This window comes from Centroberyx gerrardi, chromosome 12 (assembly GCF_048128805.1).
Source record: "Centroberyx gerrardi isolate f3 chromosome 12, fCenGer3.hap1.cur.20231027, whole genome shotgun sequence".
Classification (NCBI taxonomy): Eukaryota; Metazoa; Chordata; class Actinopteri; order Beryciformes; family Berycidae; genus Centroberyx; species Centroberyx gerrardi.
This window is the reverse complement of record NC_136008.1, coordinates 12,381,542-12,403,885: the sequence shown is the minus strand read 5'-3', so window position 1 is coordinate 12,403,885 and position 22,344 is coordinate 12,381,542. Positions and strand designations below refer to the sequence as shown.

The 22,344-nt window shown below is 43.4% G+C and overlaps 5 protein-coding genes across 6 annotated transcripts; 3 read left to right on the top strand and 2 right to left on the bottom strand.

The window, feature by feature from the left end:
* The first annotated feature begins 359 nt into the window (after positions 1 to 359).
* Positions 360 to 4,699, top strand: rcvrn2 (recoverin 2). The gene is made up of 4 exons (XM_071905023.2): positions 360 to 516; positions 629 to 1,211; positions 3,422 to 3,533; positions 4,057 to 4,699. The coding sequence occupies exons 2-4, from the start codon at positions 831 to 833 to the stop codon at positions 4,143 to 4,145; spliced, it is 582 nt and encodes a 193-aa protein (XP_071761124.1). The 5' UTR covers positions 360 to 516; positions 629 to 830; the 3' UTR covers positions 4,146 to 4,699.
* Positions 4,700 to 6,284: 1,585 nt separating this feature from the next.
* LOC139916228 (germ cell-specific gene 1-like protein) lies at positions 6,285 to 9,989 on the bottom strand. The gene is made up of 6 exons (XM_071905038.1): positions 9,794 to 9,989; positions 7,764 to 7,946; positions 7,478 to 7,525; positions 7,113 to 7,265; positions 6,799 to 6,910; positions 6,285 to 6,657 (listed from the first exon to the last, which is right to left on the bottom strand). Exons 1-6 carry the CDS (start codon positions 9,987 to 9,989, stop codon positions 6,285 to 6,287), a joined length of 1,065 nt encoding a protein of 354 aa, XP_071761139.1.
* Positions 9,990 to 12,577: 2,588 nt separating this feature from the next.
* Positions 12,578 to 14,967, bottom strand: atg12 (ATG12 autophagy related 12 homolog (S. cerevisiae)). The gene is made up of 4 exons (XM_071905050.2): positions 14,838 to 14,967; positions 13,839 to 13,975; positions 13,659 to 13,721; positions 12,578 to 12,782 (listed from the first exon to the last, which is right to left on the bottom strand). The coding sequence occupies exons 1-4, from the start codon at positions 14,938 to 14,940 to the stop codon at positions 12,723 to 12,725; spliced, it is 363 nt and encodes a 120-aa protein (XP_071761151.1). The 5' UTR covers positions 14,941 to 14,967; the 3' UTR covers positions 12,578 to 12,722.
* Positions 14,968 to 15,108: 141 nt separating this feature from the next.
* isoc2 (isochorismatase domain containing 2) lies at positions 15,109 to 17,554 on the top strand. 2 transcript variants are annotated; one of them, XM_078287301.1, is made up of 7 exons: positions 15,109 to 15,127; positions 15,332 to 15,420; positions 15,800 to 15,924; positions 16,106 to 16,318; positions 17,002 to 17,072; positions 17,187 to 17,304; positions 17,403 to 17,554. In XM_078287301.1, coding segments are annotated over exons 2-7 (594 nt in total). In that variant the 5' UTR covers positions 15,109 to 15,127; positions 15,332 to 15,419; the 3' UTR covers positions 17,469 to 17,554. The 2 variants fall into 2 exon arrangements, with proteins under 2 accessions (XP_078143427.1, XP_071761144.1); XM_071905043.2 differs by lacking the exon at positions 15,109 to 15,127 and having other exon boundaries at positions 15,144 to 15,420.
* A 355-nt stretch (positions 17,555 to 17,909) lies between these two features.
* Positions 17,910 to 22,329, top strand: foxj2 (forkhead box J2). The gene is made up of 10 exons (XM_078286986.1): positions 17,910 to 18,156; positions 18,380 to 18,771; positions 18,966 to 19,040; positions 19,195 to 19,287; positions 19,375 to 19,530; positions 19,640 to 20,159; positions 20,259 to 20,393; positions 20,509 to 20,610; positions 20,955 to 21,299; positions 21,568 to 22,329. Exons 2-10 carry the CDS (start codon positions 18,448 to 18,450, stop codon positions 21,678 to 21,680), a joined length of 1,863 nt encoding a protein of 620 aa, XP_078143112.1. The 5' UTR covers positions 17,910 to 18,156; positions 18,380 to 18,447; the 3' UTR covers positions 21,681 to 22,329.
* The last annotated feature ends 15 nt before the right edge of the window (positions 22,330 to 22,344 follow it).

The window sequence follows — 22,344 nt, the reverse complement described above, 5'->3', positions numbered from 1 at the left end:
GAAGATGTCTGCTAATCTGAGACCAGTAATGTTTAAGTTTGTATGGTTCGGTAACCCAGCCATCCTAGATCAGCACTCAAATTCTCAACAGGTGTCTCAACCACAACTTAGGACACTGAAATGCATAGATCCTGTGTTGATAAAATCAGGATTAATAACATCACTTTTAGGATATTATTACGTGAAATTGTTATGTAAAAGCTCCTGATAGATGCCATGAAACAATGCCATACTGCACACCAATCACTCATGAACACTGATGTAAATAATTTAATAGAAGAATGGACTCAACACTTTCATTATAGACCTCTGCAGCAGAGAAAAGATGGAGAGTAGACAGAGAATATGGAGATGGGGGGGGGTCATTTCAGTCAAAAGCTCAGCCACCTTAAATCCGGTATTAGCAGAATTAACCTAGTCCTCCAGAGTAGAAGCCTCTGTATTAAGTCTATCTCTGACTCTCCTACTGTCCAGACAGTCAAATCTCCAACCATCTTCTGTCCACACATCACACAGGTAGGTCTCTTGGGTTTCTCTACTGACAGTGTGTGAGCAATGAGTAATAATTTTAAGATTTCAGAAGTGGTCTTTATATCATTTTGATCATGTCTTTCACGATTACTTGCAGGATTCTTTTTGGCCTCGGAAATCAATAGGACAGGCCAAGCCTGTAAGCAGAAACATATTTTGGACAAAGGAGAAGCAGCAGAAGAGAACTTGAGGAGCTGCTGCAGAGGAAGATCTCTAAAGACATCAAGTGTCAGTTTGCCAAGGCAAATTTTGACGGAGTCGGCACTTAACTCTGTGTGGAAACACTACAATCCACGACCATGGGAAATGCTACAAGTAGCGCAATATCAAAGGAGATCCTGGAGGACCTGAAGCTCAGCACCAAGTTCACTGAGAACGAGATCTGCCAGTGGTATGAGAACTTCCAGAAGCAGTGTCCAACTGGACGCATCTCTCCAGAGGAGTTTGAGCAGATCTACACCCGCTTCTTCCCAGAGAGCGATGCCAAGAGCTACGCACGGCATGTGTTTCGCTCCTTTGACACCAACGACGATGGAACACTGGACTTCAAGGAGTACATCATTGCTCTGCACATGACCTCCACAGGGAAGACAACGAGGAAGCTGGAGTGGGCCTTCTCGCTGTTTGATGTAGACAAGAACGGATACATCACCAAGACAGAAGTGACAGAGATCTGCCAGGTGAGGGGGGTCCATCATGTGGTGCGATGTAGACAATGATGAAGACCAAACTATTGAGCCTTTTGATAGTTGTTATGAGGCAGATCAGGATGGCATAGGATAGCTTATAATAGATTCAGGGCATGTTTCAAAAAATATTACAGTTGGTGCCAACCTGCACATTTCTGTAATGCTATGACATCTGCTGACACATCCTATTCTAGACATTTTGCTTCTTAACATTTCTGGTAGAGAAGAATTTCTGGTAAACATTAATTTTATACAGACTTATTTATCACTCTCTCAAAAGCCATCTAAGGCAGTTGTGGAGAGTACTGTTAAACTATTTTGACTGAGAATGTTTGAGAAAAAGACATATTGACTGTTTTGCTATAATTTTGATCTTTACTGCTGCCATAAACATGGAGAGCATCAGAGGTCCAAGCCATTTTGCTTCAAAAAATCTTAAATAGCAGTCTTCCTCTTCCTCTCCTTCCTGTGTGAAAAGTGTTTTTCTACAAATCAGAGCTAGGTCCATTTTAGATGCAGCGCCATTTATCCATCCCTCTCATGGTATGTAGGTCCCAGTCCTAATTGGCAGCCCAATTAGCCAGCCCATTTGAGCCTCACAATCCTGATAATCTATGCGATTACAAGTTTAGCCCTCAGACAATGTAGGCAATTACACTCTTAAGCAACGCTGCTCTGGTCCTCGTCCTGCAGTGCTTATGGAGGGACTGCTCATGATCCCACAGTCTAATCCGCATACCTTCTAGACATCACGTTGCCAATTCAATAACATCGATCATTGTGTTTTTCATGCTAGTTATAATCATTGTCAATTATTTTCCTATAATCAAAGTTCAATCTGATGGGAGATGGAAAGTTTCTTATCTTCTATTTTAAAACAAATGATAGAGAATTGTAAGAGGTTTAGACAGATCAGCCAGGAACCCAGCTGGCATTGCAATGGGATTGAATTCCTGGCCAACTGGACTGTGTCCATATGCACACTCAGTGTTTATAACCAAAGGCGCAACATTTTGAAGCTCTGCCAGAAGTTCAAAAACATACAACCAAATGAGATGTCATAGTGTTTGTACACCCTGTGAAGAGGTGTATCTTAATACCATAGGTAAAAACAGTTCTGCTATATAGACAGAAAGGAGTATCATTATTACAGAGCAATAATCCTACTGATCTCATCTGTTCTGGATATGGGTTTATGGAAGGAAACAGGAGCAGTGAAGGCAATAAGTCAATAAGGAAAGGAGGTAAATAGGTTCAAGTGTATCTTTGACTTGTATTATCTGTCCGGCTCTGGGCCAAGGGGATACACATTTGTATGCAACTGCTTGACACAGATCTGGGTTTTGTTTTGTTTTGTTTTTTTTATAACTGATCAGTATCTACTGGTCATCTACAATCTCCCAGTCTGAACCAGGCCAAGCATAAGATCAGGAGGGCAAGATGGAGGGATAGTGGGGAGAGAAAAAAGATGACATCTTAGTGTTTGGCCTGTGGCCTGAGTCTTGGCTCTAATCCATGTTAATCTAGGTGTCTTAAATGTGGGAGATGAGTGCTTCCTCTGTAAGTGGGACACACTTAAAGGCCTGACCCTAAAGTGCACAGTTAGTCATTTACAATCGGCTTGATTATAAGTGGCCCCATGCAGATTAACTGTCTCTGAAAAATGACACAGGCCTAGAATGTTATCGCTGTGGACTGACAATTAAATCTTCATGGACTTTGCATGTGTAACTTTTGACAGCCAATCGGGATTGCTACTGTAATGTCACCAGGTAGGCACACTGTATATAATGGCATGAGGGGAATGCATTACTAGATACAACTATATTATGTGTAAGCTTCACTTCCCCTTGATCAGGTTTTATTCATCCAATTTACACAGAGTCAGTAAGGGCTCATGACAGTAACCAGGGACTAGCCAACAAGGCTGCCATTAGGAGAAGATACTGGCTCCTTACCTCTCTCTAGTGGTCAAGTAGGTCACCATCAGCTGTGGTTTAGTAAACCACAAGCTTCCACAAGACACTAATTAACTTAAAAGGGTTGTTAGCTTCCTCACTAACCACAGAAACCTGTCCTGCAGACTAGTTTTATCAGTTTGCATACATTTGATGCATGTACTCTGTCGACGTTCCATACATTATTTGCGTAAGAGAGATGCTGCAGCATTATCACACATCTTATACCCTCCCCCCTCCCAGGCCATATTTAAGCTGATCCCCAAGGAGGAGCAGACCAAGCTATCAGAGGATGAGAACACACCCGAGAAGAGAGCCAACAAGCTGTGGGCTTTCTTTGAAAAGAAAGACAACGGTAAGGGAAATCACACACATGAGCTCATACACACAAACACACACACATACCTACATTGTGCCCCTGCAGTGCATGGCAGGTCATCTTACCATGTGCTTATGTAGGAGAGAGATAAAAAAAAAAAAGTGTAAGCCCTTACTACCTTTCCCCAGCAGCTGATCCTACATCCTGTAGGGCAGCTTCCACAGATTACATTTTACATGTGGTCTGCTGAGGCTTAACAACATACAATAAATCCACCTGGGGGCACATCCCCTGTTACAGCATCGCTCGTGTCATGCAAGGTTTATTGTGTATATACCAGCCATACACTACGTAATCTCAAACCCCCCTTCCTCTGAACTGTGTTGCATGATAATGTCTTTAATGCAAGTACACCCACACATAAGATAAAACCGGATGTCTCAGATAAGATGACAGACTCAGTCATTATTTAACTTCACGGCTGTCCAATACTCCTTGCAGTATATCTTGAATATACTTCCCACAATAACATCTCTTGTTCTTTCTCTCTTCCTTTCAGAGCGATTGGCGGAAGGAGAGTTCATCAAAGGGGTGATTGAAAATGAAAATGCTATGCGTCTTATCCACTATGAACCTATCAAACAATAAAGTCACCCCCTCTTCTCTTTTCTCCCTGTAGACTCTTTCCATGCTTTCTACCTTTCTCGTTCTCTCTGTCTCTCAGCCTCATATGCTCTCTCCTCCTCCTCATGTAATCCTTGCAGCCCCTCTGTGTAAATACTCTTTTACTGCAGTGTCTTGGTTATAACTGTACCTTTTAAGCAAGATTTCTTTATGTTACATTATCTTACTACTGTTTGTCAGTGCATTTATATATTAAATTGAGGCATGTATTAAAACTTGTATTTGTACAGCCAAAAGGAAGATACTAACAAGATTGCATTTATGGTAACTAGCCTGGTGTGATATGGATGCTGGGGAATATAACCCAATAAAAAGTAATCTGTATGTAATCGATAAATGTGCTTTTAAAATGTGCTTCTATTGGGGACCTTTAAACAGCTCAAACATGATGTTAGCACTGGAGAGAAGAAATTATATAAGTATTATTCCCCATTGGCAGCTGGTTGTAGCTTGAGATTTTTGACAGTCCTGAAATGATCTTACTGGTTTTAGATAAAGTGCTGTACTCCACACACTGTACAAGGAATTAAAGGTTTTCTCATAAATCTGTGCTTTGCAAATCATTTCATTATGTCTAGCCCAGAAAACAATAGATTCCTATTTGACCTAGAAACACTGTATACAATAATGCTGTAGGTTGACAGAAATCCAATTGATAAAATGATGCATTAGGTCTTATGTTTTCAATTGCATTTATCCCAGACAGAAAATCCAGGATTATTTCGTACGACAGCCCAAATGTATAGCCTATTTGATGGAATTGGGCCACCAACAGGTAAATTTATATGTTTACATTTATAAATGTCTGCCTGGATGTTTATGAGTTAGAGAGAGAAAATGAAAGCATTTAAAATAATTTCTAAATCAGAATGATTCCCTGAAAGTGTGCTGCTTTTATTGTGCAGATTGCACATTCTTGTGTGTGTGTGTATGTGTGTGTGTGCATATGCAGTTTGTGTTTATGCGTGCCTGTATTTCTTTCCAACTCATTCCGTGACCCCCCCACCCCCTCTCCACCCCTTCACATGCCGTCCATCTCTCCTCAGTCTATTTCTCCTTCTTTCCATCCAACTCGGGATTACTGTCATAATCTTCTGTTCAACATCAGAGAGCAGACTTTTCAAAATCTCTGTAATCTTTCTATCTCTATGTGTCTATCTTATGGGTCTGTCTGTGCATCTGCAGAAAGACTCTATGTGTCCTCTAGCATCTGTTATACATTGCATCAGAATATTGTATCTGCCAACAGTGTGACAAAAGAACACGGACAGAGAAGCATCCATGCAGAAACCGTTGAATTGACTTCACAGTAACAAAGATTGACAGAGAATCAATACAGAGACAGACTCTGCTCCTCTGTTTATCTGACAAGAGAGAGAAGGGGTGGCCTAAAGTTGAAAATGAAAGCGGCTTGAAAGTCCCTCTTAGATAAATGAGGATATATTGTACATTTTCTCTACGGGACAGGCTGTTCTGTTGGGTATTAACTGAAGAAAAAGGACCCATTCAGTCCAAGCAGTGAAATGACACAAACAGTAAGGTGACTGTCCTCATAACACATTACAACTTCAGCTGAAGACATAACAACAAATAACATAAACATTAATATACATTTACATAAAGAGACATGAAATTACTTTCTTACCATTAGGCACTGAGAAATAGCTGAGAAACATGCAAGCCATGCATGTCAGTGTGACCTATACATACATCGTAGCATGTTGATATGTTTTGATTTCATTGGCCTTCAAGCCTGCTTGGTGTGTCCCAAGTTCAGTGAAAGTCAAAATGGGTGGGGCACCCCGGTGGCTCACCGAGTAGAGCGCGTACCATATAAGGCTCAGTCCTTCCCGCAGCGACCCGGGTTCGAGTCCAGCCCGCGGTCATTTGCTGCATGTCTTCCCCTCTCTCTCTCCCATACCTTCCTGTCTCTCTCTCACACTATCTCTGTCAATAAATCTAAAAAAGAAAGTCAAAATGGAAGAAAAGAACAACAGGGTCCAATGTCTCTGTTTTCTCGTATCGATCCTTGTTCAGCACTGTAACAATGTCTTTCCTTTTTCAGTTTTTCAGCCCTTAGAGATGATGGGTGTGTTCGATCCCCTAACAGGGTGAATCAACCCGGTCCATGGCCTCCTCCATCTCATCCATCTCCCTCTCGCAGTCCTCACACCCCTCAGGCCCACAGCCCCCTACTAAAACCAGCGTCGGTACATCCCCGTTTCCCACTCCGACCACACTTCCATCCGGGGCCCACGCCACGTCGATCATGCCGTCTGGACACTGCAGTAGGCCGCTGACAGAGTAGAGCCCGCCCCCTGGAACAACCTCATCATAGGACGGGGCGTGAGTGGCGGCTCTCGCCTCCTCCAGACGGAGCCTCTGTTTGCGACGGAGCTCGATGATGGTCTTGGTGTAGGAGTTGAGCGTGACCACTGCAGCCCCCATACAGCAACTGAAGGACACCCAGGCAAGGCTAAGAGGAGAGGAGATTTAGAGTAGTTAAGGAGAGTAGAGAGACATATCATCATCATCATAAAGTGCAAGTATTTTATGCACACGCTTGGATAATACAGACACACAGTGAGTATATCGTCTCTAACGGTCAGCCACCTACGCAAAAGACCAGCCGTAGTCCCAGGTCTGAGGCCTCCAGTCTTTAGGGCCCACAATAACTGTCATCTGAAACACTGTGGTGTACATCATGTGGGCCACCATCCCGAGCAGACCTGCATGGGAGATGGAAAAAACATAAAACAGACAGAATCAAACTGTTTAGTGTGTTGCACAAAGTGGAGGACCAAGCAAATAGAAGAGAAGGATTTGAACGAGGGAGAGATCGAATAAGTTTGCTGAGGGTCTAGAGAGGAGGAGGTGGATATAAAGTTAGTGATATAATAGTGTCAATTTAAAGGATACACTAGGTCTCACCTGATAGCACAGTACAGATAGCTGCGTAGGCATTGATTTTTAGTGCGTGCATCTCCTTATGGGAGCACAACACCTCCAGCCACATCAGTAAGAAACCCATCCCCAGCAGACCGATGTATGTAAACTCTGAAATGACTGACAGCCATAGAACACCTGCAACACGTGCAAACACACACACATCCCCACCCGCACATACACACGCATGCACACAGACGCACACATACACATGAACACATACACGGTGTTAATATTGTGCCTATAGAGCCATTGAACTTTTTACAATTACAATATGTGTCACAGGCACAGAGAGAAATGTGCAGACTGCAGCAGAAAACTGTCACACTTTTCAACGCAACACAACTCACCTTGTGTTTCCCCGGGGGTTAACTCTATAAAGCTGCGACACTTCTCACCTGCCAACCAAGTTCAGAGATGTGAACACAATAAAGTGGGAAAACAGTAATCTTACACTAGGAATGAATGGGATTTATGTGTCTGAAAACCTGAAACTGGAAAAAAACCTTGAAAAATCCCATCCCTGACAGTGGAACAATATTGTGACCAAGTGCAAGACCTACTTGAGTGAGTTTGTGTATGTTTGGGTGTGGGTGTGTGTGCATGCGCCCAGGTAAACATGCTTTGTAATCTCACCATCACTGTGTTTCTCACAGCTTTCCCAGAAGCCGGTGTGGAAGTATCTGAAAGCGTACTTGTCCTCCCCCGTCTCCCAGATGTAGTGAACTGCGTTGGCCAGCTGCCTCTGTCTGATCTTGGCCAGCTCATCCCTCCTGGCTGGAGACAGCGTGCGGTTGAAGGGGTTCTGAGTGGGACTTTCTGTAACGGCACAGGAAGATGGCACTGAGGAAAGCTTTCAATGAGACAGACAGTCACTCTCACACTCCCATCCACACCTATGGGCAATTTAGAGTCTCCAGTCCACCTGACTTGCATATCTCTGGAAAGTGGGAGGAAACGGGAACAGCCAGAGGAAACCCAGACACACACAGAAAACATGCAAACTCCAGAAAGAGATTCAAGATCCAAACCCAGGACCTTCTTGCTGTGAGGCAACAGTGCGAACCAGCAGAGCAGAAACACAAATATACATGAATGTGCAGGCATGCAGACACACACAGACACATACTGTATGCCCACACATCACACTGTTGAATGGGTTTGCTTCTTGAACATTTTTCCATTGCCAAAAACACAATGCACCAAGGCCAATAGATCAAGTACACATTTCTCCAATCTACACTTTGCATATCGGTGTGTGTGTGTGGTGTTGGGGAATTCTAGGAGGCCCAATAGGAAAGGAGTTTGTTTGTTTGTTTGTTTATTTGGATCCCCATTAGCTGCTGCATCTCAGCAGCTATTCTTCCTGGGGTCCACTCAAAACTTTACGTTGTGACAATACATTGTGACAGTACAACCAAATAAAACCAAAAGAGTATGTGCTTTCGAGTGAGAGAGGGATACAAAATGGGCGACACAAGAAAGCTGTGAGTCTATGCATCGCACGATCTCGCATGGTCTCAAAAGTAACAAGCCCCTGCGCTTTACAGTCACATGCAGCCTTGTCATCCCACATGTGTGCATTTGTAAATCAGGCTTAGTGGCATGAGGATGGATGGTTACATCCACTGCTGTATAATTGGGTAACAGTAGGTCTTCTTTCTGTGGAAGTACAGAGTACACAAAGTACATGCAGTGATCAAAGTTGATTCCTTTATGGAGTAATAGAGCTGTTAATCTCAATGTGGATTAAGCACATCTGTTGAGGAAATAAAGACCAGAGAGCAGACAGCGTTAACCTCTCCACCATGGACCATAAACCTCTGGACCCATCCTCACACCCCACAGATTAAAGCCATAATTAAGTTCACTGCAGGACTAAGGTATGGGCAAAAAGAGATTAAAACATATCAAACCAAGGACAATGGGTTACTAACAGGTCAGAAGCATTCATCCAACCAGATTAGTTCTAGGTATTGGTTTTAATGCAGGGACACAGTGCAAAGATCATGAAGTGCTACACTTTGTGTAATAAGTCAGGCTAAACAGTCAAGGCCAAGTTGTTGGTAAAGTCAAAGTCAGGCAGCTGCTTTCTGGACCTTTGACAAGGCTCATGAGAAGATGAATGGCCTAAGTGATCATTAAAATGCAATCAATGGCCAATCGACCACACACACACACACACACACACACACACACACACACACACACACACACACACACACACACATCTCAGGAGACTGTCTGGCACAATATGCAGAGATAGATAGACAGACAGAGAGATAGATACATACACATATACATACATACAGTGTATACAGCACTATGTATACACCACATACTGTATATACACACTCAGTATCCACTTTATTAGGTACACCTAACAAGTACTGGGTAGGACCTCTGTTTGCATCCAGAACAGTTTGAATTCCTTTGATCATTGATTCCTCAAGGTACTGGAAACATTCCAGTACAGTAACTGAACCTCTCCAACTTGTCTGCATGCTTTATAAGTATGCTTTATTTATACATGACTCACCGTCACAAGCAGGAGCGAGCTGTTCGAAATGGAGAGGTGTCCCTAATAAAGTGGATACAGCAGAACTCCTGTGGTGTGGGGAGGTGAAGGACAGTGTACGACAGTGTATGACAGTGTGTCTCAGTACCTGTGGTGTAAGGCTCGCTGTTGTTCTGACCGCAGTTCTTCATTTTGACAGGCGAGAGGCAGAGGGGCTTGACCACCTTGTGGGTGCCCTCACACCAGTAGGAGGTGCAGAGAGCCAGGATGGAGAGGGCCAGAGCCAGAGTGGTCAAGGTCAGGGAGAGCAGGGAGCGAGAGCGACGGGACATACGCTCCAGCATGGCCACACAGGGGAGGGAGGAGGCAGGAGGAGGCGAGAGAGAGGGGGGGGAGAGGGGACGAGTGGACAGAAGGTGAGGTATTGCACGTGGAGATAAGACAAACGGGACAGTGGGTACACTGCAGTCACAGATGGTACAGAGAGGGTAGGACAGATGTTTTGAGAAGGTTTTAGGAAGGGATGAGCTGCCAGGTTACAGAATAAATGGAAGGTAAAGATAAATGTGATGTAACAGTACGGAGGGGAAGATGACAAAAACAGCAGACAAAGTGACGCTGTAAAGTCAGTGAGATTAAAAGAGAGGAGGATAAAGGGAAAGAGCAGGATAAGATTCTCTGAAGTTGATACATGTGGGAGAGGACAGATGGATCAAAGAAATGAACAAAGGGGGATTTAGATGGACGGTGGATCACACTAGGAGAAAACAGTGGGATGCAAAGACATATGCTGTCCAGGCAGCTTTACTGTGTTATCCTGTTATGGATCCCTGGGGTTACTGATGTGGCCATACATCCCCTGAACTCCACCCTTCTGACCTTTAACCCTAACTGATATCTCTGTCAGAATGTATTAGATCAATGTGGCTGATATGAAAAGCATAAAGTCATTTAAAAATACTATGATATCCCATGACAAATTAATGATATCACATGACAAATGCAAAATACTATTGATATCTCAGTAGTACATCTAAAGTGGGCAAACAGAACATCTTCAGAACCAATCGATCACCTGGCAAGACAGTGAAATAAGGTGGTTGCATGAAACACACAAAGGCAGCTACAGCCAAAGTGTCCATATGGCAACATCTAGCTTGGCTGGGTGTTTTTGGGGTCAGGACGGGTCATTATCCTGGCTGAGGTCACATAACTCGTCCAGTTGTCCAGTTGTGTTCATAAAGAGGAGTTAAGGGGGAATCAGTAATGCATACTGTCCTGCCACCCAGGTTAATTTCTTCCTGCTCCCTGATTAAGACACTCTGGTCTGACCATGCCTCTCATTATGCACTCCTCTACTGGACCTTAAGTAGAAGACAAGACGGAGGGGGTCTAAACAAGAGATTACTTTTTTGATGAAATTATGGATAAGCCGCACATCTAAATGAAATTTTGCTAGTAATCCCTGTTAATCTGCTTTAATCTATTTGTGTTAGGTGTATTTTAGTGTGAAACCCACTCTGACCCTTCCTGCTGTCTCTCTCTCACGTCATGTCGCCCTGTCAGCCCACAGCCCCTGAAACACAACAGACCATGCATTAAACCAGTTGAATTAAACACTGGAAAAGGACAGTCTGATCTGCATGGGAGCCCATCAGTGCTGGTTTGTGTTGTTAGGTGAATAACTTTGACCAAAATACACCAATATATGACAATGTTATTAACAACCATGAACAAGTCAGTTTTAGAAATGTATCAAATCTGAGGGACGTTCTTCATCATCATCATAGCATGATATTATTACATACTTCATATTACTACTATCATTACAACTATCACCTAAAGTCAAACATGTTCATTTCCAACATTAAAAGCATACAATCTGTACAAGATGTAAACTGTTCAGATGGCTGGAGCATTCTTGATATCTGTAACATTGTTTAGTTACTGAAATTGATATATTGAGAAGGCAAGAGGGTATGCAGCTTGTTCTCTAATTATCTAAAACAAAAGTTAAACACAATCTGCTTGTTACAGTTCACTTGCATCCATTGTCTTTAGCACAATATCAAAAAGCTCTATCAGACATTAGGCCTAAATAACAAAAAACAGCAATAACCAATACATAGATCAATAATTTTATACTGATAAGTACCTACCAAAGACCTTTTTTGTGTCCTGTAGTCTCTCTGGTCAACCATGGGGAAATCACTACAGTTAGAAACAGCAATACTCTCTGCTCCTTCCAATGCCCTAAACTTCTAAATATTCCAGAGACATCTCTATCTTGTAGCAGAGCCTTTCATTTTAAAGCTGCTCAAAATATTTCTGTTTCAGTTGCTCCATCTTGAACAGACTCTCAGAGTCGCTACTCTCCCTTCCTCTTTTCCCTCAGCCAGCAGTTTCCCTCTGCATCTGTCACCAATATTCCACCTTCAGGATGAGCATCCGTGACCCTTACCTCTCCAGCTGTACTCCTGCCTTTATCCTCCCGGCTGAGAGTCGGATGGAAATGCGAGACTGTGATTGAGTGTCCGCCTCCACGCCACTCTACTCCCTTTTCTGTCTTTCTTGGGAATTTATGTCACAAACCCATCCTGAATCATGTAATCCCTCTAAGTCCATCTGTTACTGTAGTTCCCCCTCTCTCGCTACATCTATCCCCTTTCATTTGTGGCTTTCTCACCCTCTATTCCTAGCCTCGCTCAACCTTCACCCCCAGTTGGAACTCATCCATGTCATCAATTTGTGTTTTTTTTTTTTTTTCGGTATTTCATTATTTCTCTATGGGTAAATGAAATTGTTAAAGAACTCTTTTTCCAATCAGCGCCAGCACTGCAAAGCCAAATCCTGTGCCCACTGAGTTAAGTTGAAGTGTTTATTTTCGGGTGCCAAGTGTGTTGTCCAAAAACAAAGCAAAGAGCTTTCCGTTGTCATAATAATTTATTTACAATATGTATGTACATAAAAACTGAAAGAAAACAAAATGGCAAGTAAAGAAGAACAACATTGTTTGCATGTTTGCATGATGAATTTAACAGAAGGGGAGCGGGATCAAAGGGAGTTAAAGAAAGCTGTTAACCCCAGGCTTGAGATTTACAGTAATGTAGAACCAGCTTGCCATCACTGCCAAAACACTGTGGAAAAAAAGACAAAGAGAGAGAAAGCGAGAGATAGGGGTCAATTTTTACTCAAAAAACAGACAGACACAGGAGAGATGTGTCAGTATTGTATAATACTTCCAAAATCACTTTCAAACGTGAACTCTCTTGATTATTCAGCCCTACAGACACAGAGAGAGAGATGTTTTGATTAGCACCCATGACCTGCCGTGGCATAATCTACTGCCTACTCTGACTTCTGGACTTTGAGGTCTTTGCTGTTACTTATCAAGAACTTAATCAGTGGCCAAGGATTCTGGCATGTTTCATATGGAGCTGCTCACTCATTGCCCCCTCTGCTGGTCAGTCCTCCACATCATCCATCCATTCTTATTCTCCCTATTACCCTCTTGCTCAGGGTAAATGTACCTTAAGGTAAAGAAAACTCTTGGATCAACGTATTGTACAACCTAGTGGTATGTCTACTTTCTTCATATCTTCTTCAAGCTTCAATAACTGATGTGGCTCTTCACATTTGCTTCAAAAAAAGACAAAAAAACCCTCACAAATAAATAGACTTTTCACTTGTCAAACTTGAATATCGTTGACAAATACTTTAGCAGAGGTTAATAAATTGATCCACTGTGTGTGTGTGTGTGTGTGTGTGTGTGTTTGTGTCTTTAGAAAGATGTTGTTTTAAGTGGAAAGAGGACATTAGGAATACTGTGGTTCAATCAATCAATCAATAACAACATGAAGAAGACAAAAGTGTTCATCTGGGGGGTTCTTTTCTCTTTAAAATAGACATTGCCAACTGACACTACATCTACTTTAGGAAGAAAAAATGAGCAACAAATACATGCATACATACAAGACCATAGTGCATTAAAACAGCTGTCTCCAAGTACTCACTTCAAATAGGATGCCTACTTCTTGATCTGGCGAGGGGGCAAAAGACTGGTTGACATAGATAAACTGAAAGAAAATAAGAGGCAAATGCAATTATGTAGAGAATTGCAGCATGTTTTCTAAACCTCTGCCCAAGTAAAGATTTGGGACATTAGTAAGGAAGTAGATGAACTTAGTCCTCACCAGTTGTTCATTGGCATCAAGCTTAAGGAAGCGAGCGATGAACTGAGAGAGGGACTGCACCGTTCTCCCCCTCTCCACTGCCCATTTCTTTGTCTTCATTATGGGAGTGTCACCCACTGCCTTCAACAGCACATCAACTATGGAAAGAAGAGAAGATACAGAGTAAGACGGCGGCTGCCACCCAGGCTGGTCAGGGCAAATCTGAACTTGAAAGAAAGCTGTTCAGTGGAATTTCTTGAGAGGGAAATGTGTAATCCAATGACGTATAATAACCACACTAGCATGGAAAAAGCTGTCATGCCTCTCTTACACAACAGAATCAGAGGGGAAACTACAGGAGAATTATATATCTTTGATAGTGAACCCTTAACTCTTGCGTGTGTGTGTGTGTGTGTGTGTGTGGTTGTGTGTATAATACAAAGAACTACAAATACGATACAAATATTTATGTATCTCATGCAAATGTAAACATCTTAAAAAACACATCTATGCCCATTAATTTATGAGTAAACTGACGTCAAGCTAGTCCAAAACGTGACGCTCTCTCCAATACCAGAGACGGCTAGCTGGAGCCTGTTAGCTTAGCCTTATTACAATATCCTTATATACAATATATGAAGTATTGACATTATTCATGTCCTATATGAAAGGAAATGTGGAAATGCGTTGTCTATCTGCAAAAATGTGCAACCTGTAAGAGCAGGCAGACGAAAACTTATACCTTCATAAACATTAGCATACTGGTTTTGACAGACATTAGCAAAACCTTTAGCCTTCCTCTAACCAGTACCCTCCTTATTTTGGACATTATGTTAATATCTGACAGTTCATTGGCTGCGCAAAAAAATACTCCCTTTATATTGGCCAAAATTACTGTCGATATTAAGTACGTCACATCTGCGGAAGTACATTTATGTAGCATTAGCAACAGTCTTCGTAAACAAATGGAATATTCTTTCGCTACTTGAGTACTTCTTTTAATATATTCTGTTCCCATACTTTTTTTCTTCTCTTCATTTGTCGTCGAGTCGTCTGCTGGTGGTTGCGAGGCAGAAGACTCCTCTTTTTGCGTTTCTGTTGGGGACTCTGCATTGTCAGACATCTTCAGCTGACCACCTAGCGTAATAACTTACGGATCCCACCCTCCTGTGCTAGCAAAATGATTCGCTGCGAATAGCGCAAACTATTGGCTCAAATAAACATCAATCTCCAACACGTTTCATTCGATTGGCTAGCGGGAAACGTTGAGGGCGGTGTTTACTAAAGGAAGGTTTTGGTGCTGGTGTGAGGTGAGATGTTTAGCAACATGCTATGTTAAGTTGTTTAGTTTTATTTTATCTTTGGAATACATTCTTTTTGTAATGTTTGAATTCAGATATTGATACCATTTTGTTACATTTTATGACATTGCCGACGTTGTTGTTCAATACTGAATGCATGCATGCGTCCTCTTCCACCTGAGAGCGAATATATTAAGTTTTCATTTCATGAAGGGGGCGTCACATGGCCAGGAAATAATACACTTTCACCTAAAAGTTGAACTGTCACCCACTGCTCACAGCGGACCACTCAGGCAACGACAGTAAGTTGGCTTTTTGATCTCTCAGTTCATTCAAATGACCTCGGGTCTCAGGCATTTAAATAGAAAAGATCTCGCTCCCATTCATTTGCATTTACAGTATTTGCATCTTACGCGATCAGTGAAAACCTTTGAGGAAATCTTAAACACATACCGTGCGACTCTCAGCAACAGACTACTCGACGAGTCCAGTATTTTCCAGATAATGTTCAACGGAGAGCAAACAATTATAGGCTACTACAGTCATGACATGCAGTGCTTATTACTGTCGTGTTCAGTATCATCATTGACACTGTACCATCTACAGCAGTGATGGTGTAGAGAAGCATGAAATATTAGACACAATGTGAGGTATTTCTTCTGTGTGGTCTTGCTCTTCCAGTGGCAGGCATCGGCAGGCTCTCCACTAAAGGCTCAGTGCTCTTGCTGTGTGACATGCAAGAGAAGTTTAGACCCAATATCTTCCAGTTCACCAACATAGTCAGCAATGCGGCCAGATTGCTCCAGGTTGGACACACACTCACAAGCACACACAAGTATCTCGCAATCAATCACAAAACTAGAAAGTCTCACACCAGTTATCAGCCTTACAGTAGTACATGTATGTGGAAAGTGTATGGGTTGTTGCTATATTGAACAGAAATTGCAACTTCTGATTAAATCTTGCCTGCTCTCCTCCTGTTTGCAGGCCAGTCGTGCTCTGGGCATCCCCCCCATTCTGACAGAGCAGTACCCCAAAGGTTTGGGTCCCACGGTGCCAGAGCTGGGAGCAGCAGACCTGACGGCCCATGCTAAGACCAAGTTCACCATGCTGACCGAAGGGGTGGAGAAGGAGCTGCAGGCCCTGGGGAACCCCAAGCAGGCGATCCTGTGTGGAATAGAGGCACAGGCCTGCATCGCGGTGAGACCGGGGGGACAATGTCACATCCTCCTCTGCACGACAGGTGTCGATGGATGCAGGATGGACTTAAAGGACACCATAGTTGTAGTTATAAGAAAACTTAGAAATGCACCAATGAGTTTTCCAGGTTTGTCAGGTAATTAGCTTGTTTGATTCTGAGGGGAAATCCAGTTGGCTTGCCCACTGAATATTGTCAAATTAACAAAAAGAAGGTTGAGATGCTCTTACACCATCAGCACACCCTTATGCTCATGTGTCCTTGTGCGTTCTTGTGTGAATCCTGGAAAAAACATTTTACTTTTTATATCAGTGACCCCTTTTCACCTAGTGTGCTTACAGGAAATATATATATATTTCATTCATGGTCAAAAATACTTTGAGGATAATTTACGGAGCCTCTGGTAATCTTTTTAAATATGAGGTAGGGTGTGTGTGTATGTGTGTGTGCAAGTTTAGATTGTTTTTATGCTGCTCATACTATAACTATTACAGTAACAAAGAAACAAAGTCAGAAAAAATTACTGTGGGCAAGGTGATGACATGATTAAGAGTCAGAGTACAACTCCACATTATTAATGAATGTAATAATGTGCCACAGAGCTTCCAGAGTTTCAGTTTATGAATGACCTGTTGGGTGGAAACATGCCCCGCCTCCTGACCTCTGCTCCGTCTCTGTTCCTCAGTGCACAACCTTTGACCTGATTGAAAAGGGAATGGAGGTCCACATTGTGGCTGACGCCGTCTCATCCAGAAGGTGTCCGTCTATTCCAATCACTTTTATGAAATACAAGTATTATGTAACAGCTGTGTGTCTCTGATAGACTGTAGATGTGCGTGGTGTTACAGACCTTTCTGCTTCCCTCCGCAGCCAGACAGACCGGCTGTTTGCTCTGTCCCGGCTGAAGCAGAGTGGAGCCTTCCTCACCACCACAGAGGCTGTTCTGCTGCAGCTGGTCCAAGACGCTAAACACCCCAACTTCAAGGAGGTGCTGACTGAAACTGCTGCTTGTTTAGTTGTGTCATAACTAAGTAATAGCAATGCAAGTGACATTACTAAGTTATATTCTGTTGATTTCATTGACAGATCCAGAAGCTTTTGGCCCACCCGTCTCCTGACACCGGCCTCCTTGCCTTCTTCAGCTCTCTGTAGGGAGACCATCACCTGTCGTTCTGTCCTATAAATACTAAGCAGAAATTGACTGCAAGTGTTGCAATAAAATAATGCTGCTATTTTAACTTTGTGCTGCTGTGCTTTTGTGTTAATGTATTTGAGCTATTTCCTTATGTGTTGTGTGATGGCCTCATCAGCGGGTAGGAAACTTGGCACTAAATGAGAGGAATGTGCACACAAACAGCTTTTGATGCAACTTGTAGATTGTTTCTGCATATTGGTGTGCTGGTGGCCTCAACAGCTGTCCCATGCTTTCTACTACCACAGCACCAGATGAGTAGTGTAAGCTGGAGAAACTTCTGTTTCAAGCTGAAAGAAGCTGAAAAGGAGTGGCCAACCCACAGAGGCGGGTGCAGAGAGTGTGATGTCACCAAGGGGGAGGAGTGGGTGACGTAATTCTGGGACAGACAGAAAGGGAGGGGAAGGAGAGAGGCAGGGAGAGAAAGGAAGCAGTCTGCGCTAAGTTTTTTTTGTTTATTTCTCCAAAGTAATACAAACTTTCAAACACCAAAAGTATGATAAGAAGTCTGCTGGGGATCAACAGATTGAGGAGAGAGATCTGAAGTGGAGGAAGGACAGCAATCTGACACAACAATCGTGCACAGCTGATGACAACATCAAATATTAACACTGTTTGAGGCCTCGGGCCTTGAGAGACTATAGAGAGGTAAGCACTCTCCGTCCTCAGAAACTATGAAGTGATGGTGGAATTGGCTCGTTCATATACTGACGCATTCATGCTACTTCTTTTCTTGAGAATGGAATGTTTCAAGTGCAGCACAAAGTGTCTTGTGTCTCGGCTTACTGGCTTGTAAAGGACTGCAGGAACAGAACGTTGACAGTATTACATTACAGGCAGAGGGGAATCCTACTATGGCATTTCTCCACAGTGTCCAGACCTGTTGATCCAGTGCTGCCTCCTCTGATCCCCTAGACCTCAGACAGAGAGAGAGAGAGAATGTCATCTGACCTGGACTCCAGTCTGACCAGCATAGACTGGCTGCCCCAGCTGGGAATCAGCAGCCTGCGGTCTGGGAAAGAGCGAGGAGGAGGAGGAGAGAGGGACAAGAAGAAAGACAGAGGGAAGGAAAGAGGAGACTTCCTGCCCTCTGTTCCAGGCCCCTCTCCCTCGAACTCCAAAGGGAAGCCCCCTCACAGCTATGCGACTCTCATTGCCATGGCAATAGCGTCTGCGCCCGAGAGGAAGTTGAGCTTGAATGACATCTACACCTGGATCAGTGACACCTTCCCCTACTACAGCCGAGCAGGCCGCGGATGGAAGGTAGCCTACAATGTAGAACAACATGTTATCAATGTAATAGAGTTGTATTACGTTTGTTACAAAAGTATAAACATGTTTAAAGTGATTGGTTTGATAAGTAATTTTCATTCTGTTTGCATCACCAACTACCAGGTTTGCCGATATAACTTATTGTCATATTGATCTATCATTATGTATCTTTGTGTCCCTAACAGAACTCTATTCGGCATAACCTGTCCCTTAATAAATGCTTCAGGAAGGTTCCTCGGCCACAGAGTGACCCTGGCAAGGTGCAAATATCTTTATTATTTACTATCATGACTCTGATATACAGTATCATGGATGTAAGAATATTTGTACATTTGTTAGAATCTGTATCATATTGTGGGGTTAAAAGATGACTGATTAAAAGGGTGTGAAGCTAAAGACTGGCTGTATTTCTAGGGTTCCTATTGGACGATGGATGGACCTTCAGAGGTTCATCAAGTGAGGGCGCCTAAACGTCCCTATCCAGACGAGGAGGGGGAGAGGCAGAATGTACGTCTTTTAGTCTCACTCACTCACTCACTCACTGCCACCAAACTCAAAGTGTCATAGTCAAACAGCGAGTCTGTCCTGTCGCAGGTTCCTCAAGTCCCAGTGTCACAAGCAGAGAGAGGACCGTCCCCCCTACAGCCACAACCAACCCCCCAGACCGACCAGCAGCTTCTTAAAGCAGAACCGATGGGAGCGGTCCAGCAGTCACCGCAGCATGTTTTCTTCTCTCCTCCCCCATGCAAGGTAGCATCACATCCATCCTTGTCAACCACAGCCAGGAGGTTTGCTGAGTGTATTTTCAACTAAAGAGCATCCCGATATAATATCCTGTGTTTTTGTTTTGTTTTCACAGCAGCGGTCACCCTACATGCCTTGTCCTGTCTCCAGTCTCCCCGTCCCTCACTCATCGGTCTCTCCCACAGCTGTGCCCCCATCTGCTGCCCCCCTGTCCTCCATCAACTCTCTCCCTCCTCCCCATCCAGCAGGCCCCACTCTCTCCATTCCCACTGCCTCGGCTCCATCTCTCTCCGTTGCCAATATATCTTTCCCTTCTCCAGCTGCTCCCTCTTTCTCCGTTGCCACTCTGTCCGTTCCTACTAGTTTAGTGCCCGTATCTGTTTCCGCTTTCTCTGTCGCTCTTAACTCGGCGCCCATGCCTGTTTCCACTTTGTCGGGCCACGTTCACCCTGTGCCTTGTATATCTGTTGCCCCCCCCACTGGTGTCCCCTCATCTGTTGCTCTTCCTGTTGTCTCATCACACTCCTCTGCTGATTCCCCGGTCCGTTTCACCTTCGATGAGCTGAACTTACCAGACTTGTATGCATCCTTCAAGTCTCTCTTCAAGACTATGCGGGAGAGGGGGGGCTCGCAGTGTAAGTACCCTCCGTGTGTGTGTGTAGATGTGTTTTTTGTTCATTCACTCTATCAAGTCTACATTGCCTGCTGGGATGAGAACACTCTCTTCTTTCCAGCGGATGTGGCTCCCCTGGCTGTGCCGACCAATGACATTACCCCGCTTCACACTCCGACTCTGCTACCGATGTCTCCTCACCCTGTAGCTGCACCAGGCGCACCCCTTCCTGAGATAGAGCGCCTTTCGCAATACAGTGAGTCTCATATTGCGTTACATTAATCAAACCAGAATTGCTTGAAATGTATGAAAATCAGCGAAACTGGCAAGATCAGCACGTTCTCATTTTACACCCCTCCCTCCCACTCTAGTGGTGCCAGCTGACTGGTTCAGTAACACAGATTCTCTGAAGGAGAGCTTCCGCATTGCCAGCAATCTAGACTGGGCTAACATTGACCTCTCAAGTCACCCAGGTCTGTGCTGTTTACCTCAGTCACTGTTTCAGATATCTGCCATTTGAAAAAAATGCACATACTTTCACAAAAATGTTGCTTAGTAAAGTAGAATTAGCAGTAGCTAATAGAATATTGTTGCTGTGATCAGCTATTTTAAGACCTTTTGTTACAAATTTGTAGCAATTTTGAGGATGGCATCATCTGTGTTTTTGAAATAGGGAAAAAAGGGACTTTGGTTAACATTTGATTAGATTTATTTGAATTTTGTTTTATTTTTAAATGCCATAGAGCGTTTTGGAATGAAACCTGTCATGCTTTCATCTGCCTGCCCTTAAACAGTTTTGTTTTTTTTCTGTTGGCAGAACTGCTGGAGAGCATGCGCCAGGCTGAGCTCTGTGATTGGGCGCTGGACCCGGCGCTCTTCACTTCACTCTGTGATTCACTGAACCGCTTCTTCACCCAGAAAGGCATGATTGGCTCCTCTTCTGGGAATAACTCCCCACTGGCCCTTGGTGCACATCCCTCCCTACAAGTCCCTCCGTTCTCCTCCAATCCGCCTCCCACCCTGGCCAGCCTCACCCACCCCTTACCCCTCCTCTACCCCCCTATGGTCCCCCCCTCCAATGGAGCACAGCCCCCCCGCAGGGCTCTGCACCCCCAGGGACACGGCCTGCAGAGGCCCCAGCTCACACAGCCTAACACAACTGGTAAGACCTGGAGATCATGTTCAAAGATGCTTGTTCCCTCCCACGATTTTATGGCAACTGAATGCAATCCAGCCAAAACATGGCTGTGCTTGTACTTGGCTCTCAAGTTTCTTTGAGTTGATTCCAAAATGGTAGATACAATCAGATTGTTGTAAAGGAGAAGTGATTTGAAGAGAAAAAAAATTCCCCTTAACACTGTGTCTCACTTCCTCGTATAAGCAATGTTTAAGTCCATGTTTCCCTTTGCGTTCCTCTCTCTCTGTCACAGCCGGGATCCAACCTCAGCCGATGGCCCCCAGACCCCGTCCTCCACTGAAGAATCTCCACAGCAACAGCGAGGAGTTCCAGGACGACTTTGACTGGGATTCCCTGATCGTTTGACCTTCGCTACGTGTGGAGAATATATAACAGAACTTTTCGCAGAGAAATGTGACTCAATTCTCAAGGCTGACAGCCAGATTCACTAAACTCTATGCAGCAGCTGCCTCACTGTTGTGCATTTTGAAGCTACTCTGAGGGGGAGTTTGATGTCAAGTATATCACTAATGACTGAATGCTGTATTTTGAAGCTGACAATAGTTTTTTTCACTTTAATTCAAATTTATTTGCTGTAGTATCTTTTGATTTTGCTTATCTTCTGCAGCTGTTCATGTTCACCAAAGAAAATAAACTGTAAATTTATTCTGGTCACATTATTGCGTACCTCAGAGGTATTATGGGTTTTGTTTTCAAGTTTTCTAGTGTGCATGAGAAATATTTAGAGCTGGAAAATGCGTATACGAGATCTGCATATCAGAAACACAAGCATAAGGAGCAAGCATGAAACAAGCCAAACACACATCCTTTGTGTTTTTTTTTTATTTCATAAATTTCTTGATTTTTTTCCATTTTACTTTTCAAATGTGAATGTTCACAGTTAACACCACACAAAATTTAACCTTACCCGATAAAAGAGATATTTTCTTTTTGTTGATATAAAATAACAATAAATTCATCAAACTAAATTAAAAGAACAGCATGGAGCATGTCATCAAGTCCCTGTTTT